At 39.6% G+C, this 17,236-nt stretch overlaps 1 protein-coding gene across 2 annotated transcripts in view; it reads right to left on the reverse strand.

The window, feature by feature from the left end:
- Positions 1–16,443, reverse strand: part of DCP1A (decapping mRNA 1A) — a 46,675-nt gene extending 30,232 nt beyond the window's left edge. Inside the window, exons 1-3 of one of the 2 annotated variants that reach the window (XM_015571098.1) lie at positions 15,043–16,443; positions 13,389–13,429; positions 12,196–12,323 (exon numbers count right to left, since the gene is read on the reverse strand). In XM_015571098.1, the coding sequence (XP_015426584.1) occupies positions 12,196–12,323; positions 13,389–13,429; positions 15,043–15,324 (451 nt within the window). In that variant the 5' untranslated portion in view covers positions 15,325–16,443. The remainder of the gene's footprint in view (positions 1–12,195; positions 12,324–13,388; positions 13,430–15,042) is intronic. The other variant, XM_006754673.2, reaches the window with a different exon arrangement.
- Positions 16,444–17,236: the final 793 nt, after the last annotated feature.

Genomic DNA, 17,236 nt, shown 5'->3' on the forward strand with positions numbered 1-17,236 from the left:
GAGCCGCATGTGGCTTGCGAGCCGCAGTTTGCCGACCACTGGGTTAGGGCTAACTTTTTAAAATCTTTACAATTAAGGTAATACCACAATTTTTTAAAAAATTGCTTTTTACCTGACAACACTACCTTAAGGGAGGAAACAAGCCAGTAATTATGAGGCACAATGAAAAGAAAGAATCTGCTTGGGAAATTCTAAAAAGTTGATGGACTCACAAAGTTAACAGAAGGCCCCTGGCGGAGGCTCTACATGCACAGTAAGCAGCGGCCTAGAGCAGATATAAAGCAATACTGATTTCTGAAATGTTTGACCTAACGGTGCGGCAGGTCAACCTGGGAGTCTAGGTCTCTACTTCTTCAATCTACAAATGTGGCAACAGCAAGGCGCTCTCCTTATCTTGGCCCAGAGGCCAGGCGAATGCAGCTGCCACAGCTCCTTTCCCTTCACTGATCACAGAATCATACCCGCCACAAGCAGAGCTGCGGCTGCGGGTGGAAGACGGCCTGCCTTTCCTCAGGCTCAGTAACAAGCCCTGTGCTGAATTCAAAGATCATCAAGAACGAACTGGGGAACTTTTAGAATTGTTTATAAATTCCTTTCAGTTTGGAAGTAGAACTCACATTTTTTGACTTGACAAATTATAAACGTCTCTTGCAAGGAAATTTCCTGCACTGTGCTTTAAGTCTGAAGATTCATGCCAAATGCCAACAGCCACCTCTCATCTCTACTGTTCTGAGTCTTACCCTTGAACTGAGAAAGGACAAGCAGAGAGAGAAAAAAAGGCACACACTACAGTATTTCTTCTACTAAAACTTTCCATTTGGCAGCTGCATTTTCAACACTATGGAAATGAATCTCCCTGCTTTTGCTAGTGATCTAATTTTAATTAAAAAAGCTCTGTATCAAGAGACTGATTGCCGATATAAAGGAAAAGTTGTAAGTGAAGCGGAAACTAAGGGGTACTTCTCACAGGCTTTTGGAGGTAAGTTCTTAAAAATATTAAAAAGCAGTAATATTTTTATTTTCAATTGTTCTTGCTATGGTGATTTTCTTTTGTTGTTAAGCAGGTTAAGCAACATACTTTGTTCATTTTCCCAAAAGTACTTCTGGATTATTGAAAACATTTTAAAATACAAAAAGTGGCATTCAGTGGGTGATCCATGCCTTAGGTGTTGGGTGGAAGAAACATGAAGAGTTGTCCTTGTCTCTCTGGTGGATCAGATTTTCATTATTACTAGCCTAATCATTCAAATTTACATTGAAAAATTCTCAAATCACAGATCTTAATTAATTGGGTTGTTTTAAGAATAAGCATAGCACTGGGATTAATACAGTAGCATATTTCATTAAGAATCCTGACCCTTACCAGAAAGGCAGAATTGGACACTGAAACTTTTAACCCGTTTTATGACTTCTGCTGATAATTTTTTAAGAAAATACAACAGAACCAAAGGACAAATAAAATTCTTTAAGGCTGGTCTGAGTGCAGTGGTGTCTAGAATTAATTAATCACAGCAAGTTACAGATTTCCTCCCTGGCTGGGTATGCCCATTGGTTAGAGCATTGTCCTGATACGCCAAAGTTGTGGGTTTGATCCTGGGTCAGGGGACATACAAGAATCAACCAAAAAATGCATAAATAAGTAGAACAACAAATTGATGTTCCTCTCTCTCTCCCCTTAAAAAAATTTTTTTTAATTACACAACAGTTATAATCATCTTGTTTGTTTAAAAGCAAAGCAAAAGACAATACTGAAGTAGCTTTTGCAAAGAAAATCATTAAATGACAGAATTGATTTTGCAGAGCTTAACGGTACCAACAACCTTTATCTTAATATTTTCAATTAAGCAAGTTATACTGTAAACTCTTCAGTTGTAACAGAAACACCAAATTTACTTGCTTTTATTTTTTTATTAATTCAAACAATGAATTTTGGATTTTAAAAAAAATTGCTCAGAATCCACTTTACAAAAATATTCTTGGGGCATTTCATAATTAAGTCATAAGTATATACTACATACACACAGATTCTAGGTCACCACTTTCATTCTGAAAGGAGTCCACAGAAATGGAAATCAAGAGACTCCTGACACTGGTCTTGGGGGAAAGCACCTTCCCAGAGAAACATACTAGTGAGGTATGTTGCTTATAGCAGGTGCTCACCAAATGCTGAAGAATAGTGGAAAGTAGAAGTATCATTTCTTCACTGCAGAAAAGTGGTCTATGGAGACACATGTCCTATGATAAGGTCAGAAATGTACAGATTCTGTATCTGCTTTTTCAGAGGCTGGCCTCTATATGGAGAACTACCTGTCCTAATACCATTTACTGAACAGAACATTCCTCTCAGCATTTTATCGTTATGATGGGAGAGATTTTAAACTACTGACCCAATAATTTTTTTGTTCATGACTCCATTCAGATCTATTTATTCCTGAGTAAGTTTTACTACACTGGTTTTCCCAGGAAACTGTCCATGTAATCTAATTTTAAACTTTCGGAAAAAATTTCTTCATAGTGGTTTCTTTTTTTAAAAACAACAACAGGTGTTTTCTACCTTTAGTTGCAATATGTAAAATTACTAATACTGCCTTGTATGCCTACCTCACCCTTTTTGTTGCTGTTAGATCAATCATGTTATAGGGGAGAGTTTATTTTATTTAATTTATTGATTTTAAGAGAGAGAGAGAGAACCATCGATTCGTTATCTACTTATTTATGCTCTTACATGTGTCCCGACCAAGGATCAAACTCACAACCTTGGCATATGGGACAATGCTCTAACCAACTGAGCTACCCGATCAGGGCCAGGAAGAGTTTTTTTTAAAATATTTTGCCGATTCTTTCTATTGAAATTTCTACATTTTCCACTAATTTCTACTCATCTATGTTTTCCTTCAACTTAACTCAGATTTCTCTTTTTCCTCTCTAACTTCTTGGGCTAGGTGGCCTATATGTAGTAATTTTTATAAAATTCTAATATGTACTTGGAATAAAATGCACATTCTTGAATTCCTGGAAGCAGGATTCTATACATGTCCATTAGATCAAGCTTAACTGTACTGTTTAAATATACTATAACCTTACTGAGTTGTCTACTTTATCTGTCAATTACTAAGGTGGCCTGTTAAAATCTCCAACTATAATTATATATTTTTAACATTCCATATGTATTTCTGACATATACTAGATACATATTAGTTTGGAATTGTTTTATCTTCTAGGTAATTTACTCCTGTTATCATTATGTGGTAAATTTTATCCCTGATGTTTTTATTTTAGAATCTATCATGATTAACAAAGCTACATAGCCATGTTTGGTTGGTTAACAGTTATCTGACATACCTCATTTTACCCCTCACCTTTCAACTTTTCCAGGTTTTCGAGTTTTAAGATTTTTGAAAGTAGTACAAATGGCAAATTCTGTTTGTTTGTTTTTTTTTTTAAAAAAATATTTTTTATTGATTTCAGAGAGAAAGGGAGGGGGTAGAGAGATAGAAACATCAATGATGGGAGAGAACCACCAAATGGCCATCTCCTGCAAGCCCCTTACTGGGGGATTGAGCCTGCAACCCTGGCATGTGCCCTTGGTCAGAATCGAACCTGGGACCCCTCAGTTTGCAGGCTGATGCTCTATCCACTGAGCCAAACTGGCCAGGGCAGATTCTGTATCTTTATCCAATGTCTTTTAACTGGTAGGTTTAGTTCACTTAACATTTGTTCTAATTACTGATTCATTTATCTTAGCCATTTTATTTTGGGCTATTTCCCATGGTTTCTATTTACTTTTTTCCAATCTGGGTTTGTATTGGTTTAAAAGTCAAGACAGCCCTAGCCGCTGTGGCTCAGAGGATAGAGCATCGGCCTGTGGACTGAAAGGTCCCAGGTTCGAATCCGGTCAAGGGCATGTACCTTGGTTGCGGGCACATCCCCAGTAGGGGGTGTGCAGGAGGCAGCTGATCGATGTTTCTCTCTCATCGATGTTTCTAACTCTCTATCCCTCTCCCTTCCTCTCTGTAAAAAATCAATAAAATATAAAAAACAAACAAACAAATAAAAGTCAAGACATCCTATTTTTATTATGCAGTGGTGGTTACTCTGAATCATTTGAACACACATAGCTTGATTTAAAAGTCTATGATTAATCAATTTATCTCACTTCAGACTTGGGATGCTTTAGTTTTGAACAGCTTTTATGCTGTTGCTATCTAGTACTTTTGCTTCACCTTTATACTACCTCGATTCAACCTACTGATTTTATTGCTTTATACAGTTACTGTTTATTTTGACTTATTTCCTTCTCGTTGCTCATTCTTGTTTCTTAAATTTCATTTCCTATTCCTGTACTCAGCTTTTTTACTTTAAAACTATAGTCTTTATAACTGCACCATTCAATTTAAATTATATACAATTACAAATTCAGTTCCACTAGGCACATTTCAAATGCCCAATAGCAACATGTGAGTAAATGCTACCTACTAGACCAGTGATGGCGAGCCTATGACACGCAAACTCATTTTTTTGGTTGATTTTTCTTTGTTAAATGGCATTTAAATATATAAAATAAATATCAAAAATATAAGTCTTTGTTTTACTATGGTTGCAAATATCAAAAAATTTCTATATGTGACACGGCACCAGAGTTAAGTTAGGGTTTTTCAAAATGCTGACACACCGAGCTCAAAAGGTTCGCCATCACTGTAGACAGCACTGCTTTAGAAGTGACTTCTGCAGGGTCTGTTGGAGACAGAAGTTCTGTTTTATTGAAAAAAAGTCTTTATTTTGTTCTCTCCCTTTATTTTTTTAAATAAAATTTTTCTGAGGAGAGAAACACCGATTTTTTTGTTCCACTTATTTATGCATTAATTGGTTCACTGATTAACTGCATGTGCTTTGACCAGGGACTGAACCTTCAAGCTTGCTTGGTATATCAGGGTGATGCTCTTAACCAACCTTGAGCTAACCAGCCAAGGCCATTTTGGTCTCTTGAATTACTAAATTGCTGGTTGATCTTTTCCCCCCTCAATACTCTGAAAATATTATTCCTTTGTCTGCCAAACTCAGTAGCTGCAACTAAATAGGCTGTCTAGGTGTTACTCTTTGTAAATAAACAACCTCGGGCAGCCTTTGGTTGCTGCTGTCTGCCTCTGATGATTCACCATGTGCTCAGGTTTGTATTTACTTCTATTTATTATGCTTGGGGACTTACTCTACTGCCTACAACTGAAATTTGTATCTTTCATAAATTCTGGAAAATTCTCAAACTCTTCAAATTCTACCTCTCTCTAGAGTTTATCATTCTGAAATTCTTCTCTGTCATCTGTAGACTTTACAATTCTATTTTCTCTATCAAATTTTTCCATTTCTTTCCTACTGTGGGATGCATTCTGGATACTATCCTCCAATGTCTACAATGTCCCAATATTCTTTCCAATTGTTGAGTCCAGGTAGAGAACTTATTTCAATAATTAAAAATTTAATTTCTAGAAGTTCTACTTGGTTATTTTTTTACATATTCCTGTCATTTTACTTTATAATCTACACCTGACATTAAAGTCTCTATCTCAGTGGTTCTCAAGTTTCCTAATGCCGCGACCCTTTAATACAGTTAGTTCCTCATGTTGTGGTGACCCCCCAACCATAAAATTATTTTCGTTGTTACTTCATAACTGTAATTTTGCTACTGTTATGAATCGTAAATATCTGATATGCAGGATGTATTTTCATTGTTACAAATTGAACATAATTAAAGCATAGTGAGTAATCACAAAAACAATATGTAATTATATGTGTTTTCTGATGGTCTTAGGCGACCCGTGAAAGGGTCGTTTGGCCTCCAAAGGGGTCGCAACCCACAGGTTGAGAACCGCTGCTCTATCTGATCATTTCATTGATTTTAGAGAGAGAGGATGGTAGAGAGAGAAAACATCAATGTGAGAGAGAAATATTGATCAGTTGCCTCCCGTATGCACCCTGACTAGAGATTGAACCCATAGCCTTTTGATATATGGGACAATGCTCTAACTAATTGAGCCACACTGGCCAGGGCCAATCATTTCAATAACTAAAGTTTTTGGGAAGGGTTGGCCAATCCTGTTGTTTGTTGTACCCTACCTCTCTCTGACTGTGAATTATTTCCTTGTACATTTAGTAGTAACTTTGGACCGTGAAACTTGTCAATGAGACCCCTTGGCAATTTGGGTTAACGATGTGTCCCTCCAGAAGGGTGTTGCATTGGCTTTGGCCAGGTGTTCTAGAATAATCACCAGTTGAGGGTTAATTGTATGTTAATTTTTTGGCCTGGGTAAGAAATTACACCAAATGAATGATATAACTTAACTCCAAATCTGAATGCGAGGAGTCTCATGGTTACTATTTTTAGGGGAGATATGTGCCCTCTAACTCACAGTCCAGACTGAGAGATAAACCTGCCTGTCATCTCCCTAGATTGATGGGCCAATTTCTTTCTAATTTATTATTATGTAACTTATTAGGGGACCTGGCTATAGGCTGGTATGTGGGTCTCAGCTCCAACTCTGCCCCTCGTTAGGACTCAAGGTCTTGTCTTCTGATCCCATATAATTATAACGGAGTCCTTGTATTAAGTAAAGCTCCCCATCTCCAAACTCCCCTAACAGCTGGCAACCAGTGTCAGGCCACAGGCTTTCCAGTTTAGCTTTCAGCCTTCACCTTGATGCTAGCCCACTGCAATGTCCGCTATTTCCTTTTTGGCTAAACTATGCATTTAATATTTTATACAATATTTCTAAATGTTTGTAGGAAGAGTTTCTGTCATGCTATTGCTGGACAGAAGTTGAGGGATACTTTCCTTGACATGCTTATGCCATAGAACTCTTAGAGGTTCAGAGCCTACAAAGAATGATTTTATAATCCTGGTAGTATGACTGTTTATAAATGAACACAGATCAGCAGATTGGTAGTAATGCACATGTTCACACAGCAAAGGAACTATGTTGTTTTTTAAACTAATCATAGATAAGAACTCTCATCAATGTTTTTTTAAGGAGATTAAAACATTTACTAAAATATAAAGTTTTAGCCAGGAGGCTGTTGTGTTCCAGTATTCTGACAAAAATGAATACCATTCAGATGGGTACTAGACTTATTGGGGTGATCATTTCATAAGTTACCTACTGTCTGATCACTATGAGACTAATATAATAGTGTATGTCTACTATAATTGAAATGCTTCTTCTGAGTTTAAAAAAATTTGTCCTAAGATTTCCCATTTTTGTTTAAATTTTATATCATATAACATAAATATTTATATTATATAACAAAATATATTTTATATTTATATTCATTAAAACATATTTATATTTTCAACTTGTCATAGCTCAGGCTGTCTAGTAATGGTCCCTACAACATCTGAAAAGAGTATCTCTGTAAAGACAAGCAGAGTCCCAGCTTGTCATGGTGCAGGTCCAAAGGGATGGGAAGAAGCACACGGTGGGCCTGGGTGATAAAAGAACCTGGATAATATCAAAGTCATTATGACCCTTCCACTAGTAAGATCATTTGGCTCGAGTCCAAGATGGACACAGAGTCTATAATACTTTATATTTATAAGTGCTTAACAAAGTACCTTCACATAAATGATGCCCTTTTCAGATAACCAGGACACAACAGTGGTTTAAGTAATTTATCGGTAAAATGGCAAAGCCTAGAATAGAATTCTTGTCTGCGAAGTAAATCCAATGCCAAGTGTTACCATGGCAAAGCCACCCTCAGAAATATCTTCTGCAGTTTTGTATCTAGAACTCATTTATAAATTTTAAAAAGGAATTACTAAATGGAAGCATAAAAATCTAATCCAAAGCTTCGCAAGTGCTTGTTCAATTCAGGTATGGCAACAAAAGGACATGGTTGAACATGGATTCCTGCTTTAGATTTCCACTGTTCAATATGGCAGTCACGAGCCTCATGACTATTTAAATGCAAACTGATTCAAGTAAATAAACTAAAAGAAAAAAATTTCCTTTGTTGCACTAGCCACATTTTAAATGCCCAACAGTCACATGTGGCTGGTGGTGGCTATATGGGACAGTATTGATATAGAGAGATCTACTGACAGCTATGCTCTAGGACAGCGTTCGCCAACCTTTCACACCTCGCGGAGCACCAGTGGTCTAAGGACCATTGGTTGGTGACGCTGCTCTAGGATGTGGATGAATGAAGCAATTCCATTGTTGCAGGGGGATAGAAAGAACTTTGGCTTTGAAGCTCAACAGACCTAGATTTGAATTCTGCCTCGATCACTTACAAACTCTGTGACTTGAGAACAAGTTTCTCAACTTTTCTTGGACTTGTTTCCTCATCTGTAAGTCAGTAATCAGAAATAAGGTGCTTGGAATACCATTTTTGCTTAGTAACTACAGATTCTGCAGTCTCCCTAACCCTCAATGCAGCCCTACTGCAGTCCTGTGGTTACCAAAAGGCCCTTGCACAGTATATAAAAACATACTGCATGATCTCACTCATTTATGGATAATAAAGACCATTATAAACTGCAAACAAACAAAAGAAACTGCTTCTGAAAGATTCAAGACAGTCACCAAACCCAAGTCCTTGAATAGGGTTAGCATTTTCTTTGTGAGATTTTTCCCTTTTTTCTGGGGGGTATGATGGTGGTGGCGAGCATTTTATATAAATAAAGAAAAATAACTTGGAATTAGAAAAAATTATAGTTCAATTTTCTATTATATTAAATCTAAAAATTGATTTGAGTAAAAGAAGCTGGATCTGAAGGTGTAACTTGAGTAAAATGGGTCAGGTGTCTTGGTGGTATTTCCCACAGGAAAATAACAGAAGTGCAGCTACAGAATTAGGTGTAATTACCTATACATACAATCAGACACTAATTAACTTTTTATTTAAAGAACAAATCCCTGAACAACTCAACAGTTTGCTGACCTACTGTTAAGATGAGACACAAGATATAGACTGCTCAAGAGAGGCCTTAACACTCCCAGATCACTTTATGCTATCCTGTCACTTCTCCTCGTTACAGCTATTTCTTTAAATATTACCAAGCTCTTTTCTAGATTTTCTAATATGCCCAGTGTTGTACTTGACCTTCCCAGGCCTTTCTCTGGTCTGGAAACAAGCTGACATGTGCTTGAATTTCTAATTAGCAATTTCAGAAACTGTAAGACTGTTAGATGATTCAGAGCCCTATTAACTGGGAAATGAAATGATCTGGTTAAGTGAGTTTTCTGTTTAACTAGGACAGTGGTTCTTAACCTTGGCTGCACATTAGAATCACCTGGGAATCTTTTTAAAATCCTGATTTCTGGGCCTCATCCTTCGGAAATCTGTTTCTTTGTTATGGGGTGGGGCCACAACATTAGTAACAAAGAAACAGAATTGCCGAAGGATGAGGCCCAGAAATCAGGATTTTAAAAAGATTCCCAGGTGCCCTAATTGGTTTGACTCAGTGGATAGAGCATTAGCCTGCGGACTAAAGGGTCCCAGGTTCGATTACGGTCAAGGACATGTACCTTGGTTGTCAGCACATTCCCAGTAAGGAGTGTGCAGGAGGCAGCTGATCGATGTTTCTTTCTCATTGATGTTTCTAACTCTCTATCCCTCTCCCTTCCTCTCTGTAAAAAATCAATAAAATATATTTTAAAAAAAAGATTCCCAGGTGATTCTAATGTGCAGCCAAGGTTGAGAACCACTGAACTAGGAAAAACCTTTGTTTCAATCTCTTTAGTTGAAAATCTCTAAAACAAAATGCATTAGTGCAGTTTTCTGCTCAAGAATACTCTTATAAACACTACTGGTGATTTAAGATCTTAACATTACAACAAATTAACCTATGATGCTGATACTATGCTGGGTTACAGAATATTGACGTTTTTATACTGACCCCAGATTACACTTACTTGCTAGACTTTCACAAAATAAAATCTAACATTAGCTTGCTTTCTTATAACTTGCCTTCATTTCTTCCACACATGGATATAGAAATATTTCCAGATAACCGAAGCTCTGATTTGTTACTTTTGGTTAATCATGGTTCCATTTTATGTGTGTTAAGTTGCATTTTCAACTTTAAAAGAAACTTTACTCGTGAAAGAAATATAATACCATTCACTTTAGGCTTGTACTGAATGGTAACTGAGTCAATGGGCCTCTGATAATTTTCCCTACTGATTATTTTAATGATCAAACTGTTCTTAGAAGCAATAGCTAAATTAAGTTTTCAGGTAGTAAAGAGCAGAATTAAACCAATTTCTCTTTTTTAAAAAAATTGGATGTGTTCTTTAACAGAATTTTTAGCACAAAGAAAACAGTCATCTGAAATAACTCTATTGTTAACATTCGTTTAAATAAATCCATCAGAACTATTAGATATTAAAAGGCATGTCTAGTATGTCCATAGAAATTAAAAATCTCAGAGGTAATTCAATTACCTGGACAAATAGTTTATTAAAAAGAGAGATTCCATTTTACTTAGATGGAATCTAAGTGAGTTAGGGAGAAGAATTTGGGGCTTTTAGCTTCAAAATAGACCTTGCCATTTCTCATTCAGGAAATTAAAAGATGCATAATTTCTAGTAGCTTTTTATATTTTGTTCTGAAGACATCCCCCCAGTTCTAGTTACCTCCGAGTCAAGTGAAATTCAACACAGTAACTTTTACTTTTTAAGTCAGAAGCAACATTTGTCTCCAGCAATTTCCTTAGATGATAATTACAGCATAACCTTCTGTCCTCACTCATAGGTTCATTACCCACATTGAAATACAGAAACCAAGCACTGCGTACTTTTTAGCACACTACATCTTGAATGGACCATTCTAGCTTTGCCGACTATATCCAACCACTGTTAAGAGTCTGTAAAATGCCTGAAAGGACCTGGGCTATGAAGCCAAAACAAAAAAAGGTTATTACCCCCACTCTCCAACTGAGTACCTACCACTCCGCTCTGAGTCTCAGTTGACTTAACTGCCTGCCTACAAAGGATATTGTATCATCAACATTAACGTATAGTACCTCTTGGCCCAGCATTCGTACCCAGCCGACACTCAACTAAACGAACATATTGAAAAATACCTCGATCAGGGCAAAGATAGTACTTTCTTTGTGGACAGAAATAGCAATCTGTCCCCATCCTGTGTCTCTCAAACTAAGTCCTATTGCTCAGGGGCATGAGCAGCCAATAATTCAGTGTCACATGAAAAACAAAGGGTGAGCCCTGACCGGTTTGGCTCAGTGGATAGAGTGTCGGCCTGCTGACTGAAGGGTCCCGGGTTGGATTCCGGTCAAGGGCATGTACCTTGGTTGCGGGCACATCCCCAGTGGGGAGTGTTCAGGAGGGAGCTGACTGATGTTTCTCTCTCACTGATGTTTCTAACTTTATCTCTCTCCCTTCCTCTCTGTGTAAAAAAAAAAAAAAAGTATATATATGATATATATATCTTACTCTAGAACAGGGGTGGGCAAACTTTTTGACTCGAGGGCCACAATGGGTTCTTAAACTGGACCGGAGGGCCGCCACAAAAGCATGGATGGAGTGTTTGTGTGAACTAATATAAATTCAAAGTAAACATCATTACATAAAAGGGGACTGTTTTTTTTTTTTTCTAGTTTTATTCATTTCAAACGGGCCAGATGCGGTCCGCGGGCCGTAGTTTGCCCACGGCTGCTCTAGAAAGTTCTCCCTTAAAAAAAAAAGAAAAGAAAAACAAAGGGTGAAACTTACCTTCAAACAATGGGAATATAATGTAATGCTACTATATAAAATAGTATAGTTAATTAAAATAACATAAGTTATTGTATACAAAAGTATTTTAATTTTAGAAGCCCAATTTAAAAGATTTTTATCTTATTGAGACTGATTTATAACTATAAAAGAGTATAGACCAAACTTTTTTACAACTTAAAACTCCAAAAATAATGTGCTAATAGAAACTAAAGTCACCCAACTTGAATTGTAAATATATGAACTGCAATAAAACAGACATACTTGCCTGACCAGTGTGGCTCAGTGGTTGAGCATCAACCATGAACCAGGAAGTCACGACACATGCCCGAGTTGTGGGGTTCGATCCCCAATAGAGGGTGTGCAGGAAGCAGCCGATCAATGATTCTCATCACTGATGTTTCTCTCTCCCTTCCTCTCTAAAATCAATAAAAATATTTTTTAAAAAACCACAAAGAGATATACTCACAGCTTGCATTTCTATACAGAAGAAATGGTTCATGGAGCTGAAATTCCAAATCTTTATTCACTGGTTCAACAAGATTGTGCATATTCAATCGATTCACAATGGTAAAACCATGGTAAGGTGAAGCTGACCTTAATAGAAGAAAAATAATAATCTATAGTCACTGTCAGTTTGCAGAAATGTTATCTACTTATTTCAATTTCTAAGAATGAACATATTATCGCATTACACAATATTAGCATTTACAATAGTCAACAAAAAAATTTAAGTCAGATCATAACCCTCTTCCTCTCAGAAGCTTCCAAGGGCTCAGTCCCCCAGAGTAAAGGACAAAGTCCTTATTATTAAGGCCAGAGGCCTTAGGAGATATGTCGGTCCCCCCTCACTCCCTTCATCTCCTTTGCCTTTTGCTCTTCCTGCTGCAGCCACACCAAGCCTCTTGCCACTCTCCCTAAATACCTCTCTCTGCCTGGATCACTTGACTGACAATACAATAATGATTTTTCTTGTACCAAACAGGTCTTTCCATAGTTCTCCCGAGTTAGATAGAAAATGCCTCAAATCCTACAGTAAGAAATGTCTTCGGTTCCCATTCCAGGGTGATTCAGTACATGGGATCAATGGTTCTCTCCCATCATTGATGTTTCTATCTATCTTTCCCTCTCCCTTCCTCTCTTTAAAATCAATGAAAATATATTTAAATAACATACACATTACACAAGACATTGTACACAATCCAGAACTTTTAGGGAGAGAGTGGGAAAGGGGACAGAACCAGAGTCACAGAAGATAATCTCTCATTTAGTAACCACAGAGCAGCAGGACTCACCTTCAACTATACGATTTTATGGAGCTAAGGACATGTATATATTTATTTCAACTATGTATCTTTTTTAATACAGGGGTGGGGGTGAGTGAGGAGGAAGGCATCTGTTTTAAGACTTGTTCATTATTAAAAAATGTTTTCTGTTGAAGACTTTGCCAGGATCCTAAATTAGTCCTAGTTCTGTGTGTTCTGAATCACAGGAAGGCTCAAAGGCGAGACGTAACTTGAGACTCTCACAGCTAGAGATGAATGAATACTTGAAGGGTCAAGCGGGAAGGTTCCAAAGACAAATGAACAACAGGCTGAACCACTTCACGTGACATTGTTTACCATGACATTTAAAAATATGTACCTTTTTAAAAAAACTTACCTTCGATATACAAATAAGGTCCCTTCTATATCAGTCTTCTCCTATAAGAGACAATTAAACAATTAGGTTTACCCCCATAATGCAATCCCAAATATTCCAAAGGAGAAGAAATACTTCATGTTTAAGATAATTTTTTAAAAAGTATTCACTTTTGAACAGGTCAAGCTAACTCTCTCACTCCACCAACTACTTTTAGCAATTTCTTTTGCATCCCTTCTATGCTACTGATGCATATTAATGTATATGCGATGTTCAACTCGGCAACATTTTTTCTTCTTTTAAAAAAATATGTATCATCTTGATTGCCTTAGCTTAAATATCATCATGGAATGTTTACTTCTTGACTTTCAAATGTTATTACAAGTCTTTAATATTTGTCTGCAATCCATATTTCACAAGTTTATAATTAGACCAAGAAAGGAAAAACCAGTCAGAACAATTACAAACTAAGCCAATGTTTCTAAAACAGTTACACTTAAAAAAAAATCTATAATTTTGTTCTTTGTGGCTTCCCATATGTCCTCCTCTTCAAGGAGGTGAATTAAAGATCTAAAGCAAGATAATCTTGACAACTGCCTTCATCTGAATTAACTTTAATAATACCAAACGCTTTTCACAGAGTTACTGGTTACATATAACTTATACCTGTATTAGATCGTAAAGAAAGTGCGATGATGATAATCTTTCATTGTTTTGTTAGCATAAGGATGTTTCTTACTGAAGTGTGAACATCAGTCATTTATAAATCCAATTCACCAAACATTTACGGATAATTGTTCTAAGTGTAAATAAAACCTATGTGGTTGAATGAGTTAATGAAGAAGGACCAATTACCAGACAACAGGAAATTATGTAATTAAAGGAATGAAGGAAGCTTCAAACAAGGACCAAGTCAGTGAACAGACTGAATGTAACTTTTTCGGACCCTCTCCCGTGCAAAAAAACAAACAAACCTAAAAAAACCCCCAAAAGTATTCAGTCTGATGGGAGCATTCAGGGATGACATCACGAGCAGCACAGCTGGAACGAGACACCTTTACTGCCACTCTTCTCCAAAGGCTTCGAGGGAACTTAATTAACATGGAAGCCCTTTAAAGTGCCTTGAAGTCTTTCCCCAAACTCTGGAAACTGAGTGTAGTTGGGTAAAAGCGGGGCTTACCCACACCTCTCTTCCAAGCATGGAAACTAACTGGATTTCAATCTTTAGAACCAAATGACCTCTGCGAAGGGGGCCCTTATTGATGTCTGTTGCAGGGGGGAGGAGAAGCGCTGGCTTCGTAGATTTTGTGTATGTAATTTACCGATAATCCTCAATCTTGCAGGTATCTTTCTGACCTCCCCGGTCTCATATCCCTAACACATCAGCAAAGAAGGCAGATCACCCATCTCCCCGGACCCGACCCCAAGGCACTGATCCTCCTCTAACCCTCCCCTCGGTCGGCTTTCCCCCCGGATGTCTGGGGCCTATTTCTTCCGCTCCTCTTCCCCAATCCCGAGGCCCCGACACCCCTCAGGCGCCGGTCAGGTTCTCCAGTCCTTGGCCTCGTCTCCGCCGCCCTGGCCTCCGGCATCACCTCCCACCCAGGACTGTCCGCGCGGCCCCTTTAAGAGGCGGTGGCCGGGCGGTAGACCTCAGTGGCCTGCGGGCACTCACCCACTGGTTGGCCTTGGGGCAGAAGGTGTACAGAGCCACCTGGCCCGTGAGGTCTGCGATGCTGGTGATGTAGGGGTCGTGCTGCTTCAGAGCCGCTAAGCTCATCTCCTGCCCAGCTCGACTCAGCGACTCCATCTTGAATTCCCGAGCCGAGCCCCTCTGGAGGGGGCGGAGTCGAGGACAGGAAGGTGCCTTCGCAGTAAAGTTCCCCCAGCAGAGTCTGCGCCCTCGACTTCCGCCTCTCCGCTGGGCCTCACGGCTGGGCGGTACGGTAGCTATCATGCTCCGCTGCGCCCACACCCCGGGAACCGGGTTCCGGCGTCCTTAGGTCCCAGGTGCGGGTGGGCGCACACGGCCCCGCGGGGGAGCTGGCAGGCAGGGGCACCAGGCGCTTCCCTCCCGCCGGCTGCACCGCCCAGACGTCCGGACCCAGGCTGCCCGCGAGCTCGTTCCGAGCTCCTGCCCGACGAGGTTGGACACTGACGCGGGACCTGCTGCGGCGGGGGCACGGGCAGCGCCCGGGCGATAGAACGAAGCTCGCCGTGGCAATCTCCCGCGCCGTTTAGAAAGCACAGCCCAGCAGTTTGGTATTTTTCTTTTTTGTTTTGATTTATACACCTTTATATAGGGGCTCCGGTTTCACTTCTCAGTAGATGCTATGTGTTTCTCATACGCTTCTTCGCTCACTCCCTTGGGGCTGAAGGGTCACCACTCGCGACAGGACTTGTTGACAAGCCCTGCAACTTGCGCGGGGGCGTCGCCAGTTTCGTTTACTCCTCCCGACGGGAGAGCACACGAGCTTTCACACTCCCCAAGCACCAAACTCCTGCCAGCGAAACCTCAAGATTCCACCTGACGGAGCTCGCTTGCTCAATATTGTCCCAATGTCAGGCAGACTACAGTAAACAGCTCCCAAAACGTCCTGTGCAAACGTGCCGAATCCCACTGTTCCATACCATGTTGTTACCATTCATGTTTCCGAATTGACCCACCAACAGAAGACTGCGATGCCCGCGCCCTCAGGCCCGGGGGTGGGAGGAGGGCAGGGCACTGCGGGCGCCCGCGCAGCGCGCAGGCTACAGGATTTGGTATTTTTCTGAAGGAAATTTTTGTGCTGCGCATCGTTTGAAGCTTTAAAAAGTTCGCTTTTTTTTTTTTTAAGCAAACATCTGTTGAGCCTTTTAAAGAGCCAGGTTCTAGCTAAAGGCATGGAGACTATAGGGAGCTCTGTGCACACACCCTCCCTCCCCCTTCCACTTAAAAAACATTTTCTCATAATGCAAAGATGCCCCAATGTTACTGTAAGAAACATCCAAACTGTAGAGAACTTTTGTGAGTTTGAGCCACACTGACGATTGCTGGGAAGCAAAGCTCAGGGGATTAACATAATAAATGCTCCAGAGACTGGCAATTTTGCACCTTGTTTTATCTATTACCATAAAAGAAGAGGTATGTGGGGTACATGAGATTCATTGATGACAGATTAGGGAGGGTGGAGAGAGCAAAGCAGGAGCGAGGGGGAGACCTCTGAGGGTGGATAAAAGGTAAAATGGTAGACACATATTTGCCTGCATCGGTGGGTATAGGAGAGTTAACAGTCAACAATTAACAGCAATAATGAGAGGCTGCGTGGTCTCTGCCTGGTGCCCTGTATGTGCTCTGTGGGGTCTTCCCCTGCCATTCCAGAGCAATGTTAGAGCGGATGCAAAAGCAGTAGACAGGCGTCGTTCGGTAAGGACTGACCTTTGTCAGGGAAGATTCTAGCCTAGGACGTGACTACCTGCCATAAACTGCTTTCAGTTAAAAAAAGTCTTAATTTCAGACCATCCGCTTGAGTTTGCAAGGCTGCCCGGCAGGCCTTACCTGAGTTTGTCCGTTTAGTATGTGGCCCCTTTTTTTGTCCACACGTCCCCCTTTTGGTCATAAGTCAATCCAAAGGATGCCTTGATGACAGACCTTTTTGATGAAGAAAGAGGTTCCACGGTGCTAGAAAGGCTCATTCCTAGGATGTCTCAGTGTCAGCATTTGTCTTGCTGAACAGGGTGGACCACTGGGGATGGGGCAAGACCATAACCTTAGGTGGCATTCAAGGTCGAATTAGTATTATTCAAAATAAAATGCAGGTGAATGGGAGGCAGTCAGATCCTATATAACCTTATTAAAAATATTCTGGATCATTTCTAATTTTTGAGCT

The sequence above is a fragment of the Myotis davidii genome, unplaced genomic scaffold, assembly GCF_000327345.1.
Source record: "Myotis davidii unplaced genomic scaffold, ASM32734v1 scaffold111, whole genome shotgun sequence".
Classification (NCBI taxonomy): Eukaryota; Metazoa; Chordata; class Mammalia; order Chiroptera; family Vespertilionidae; genus Myotis; species Myotis davidii.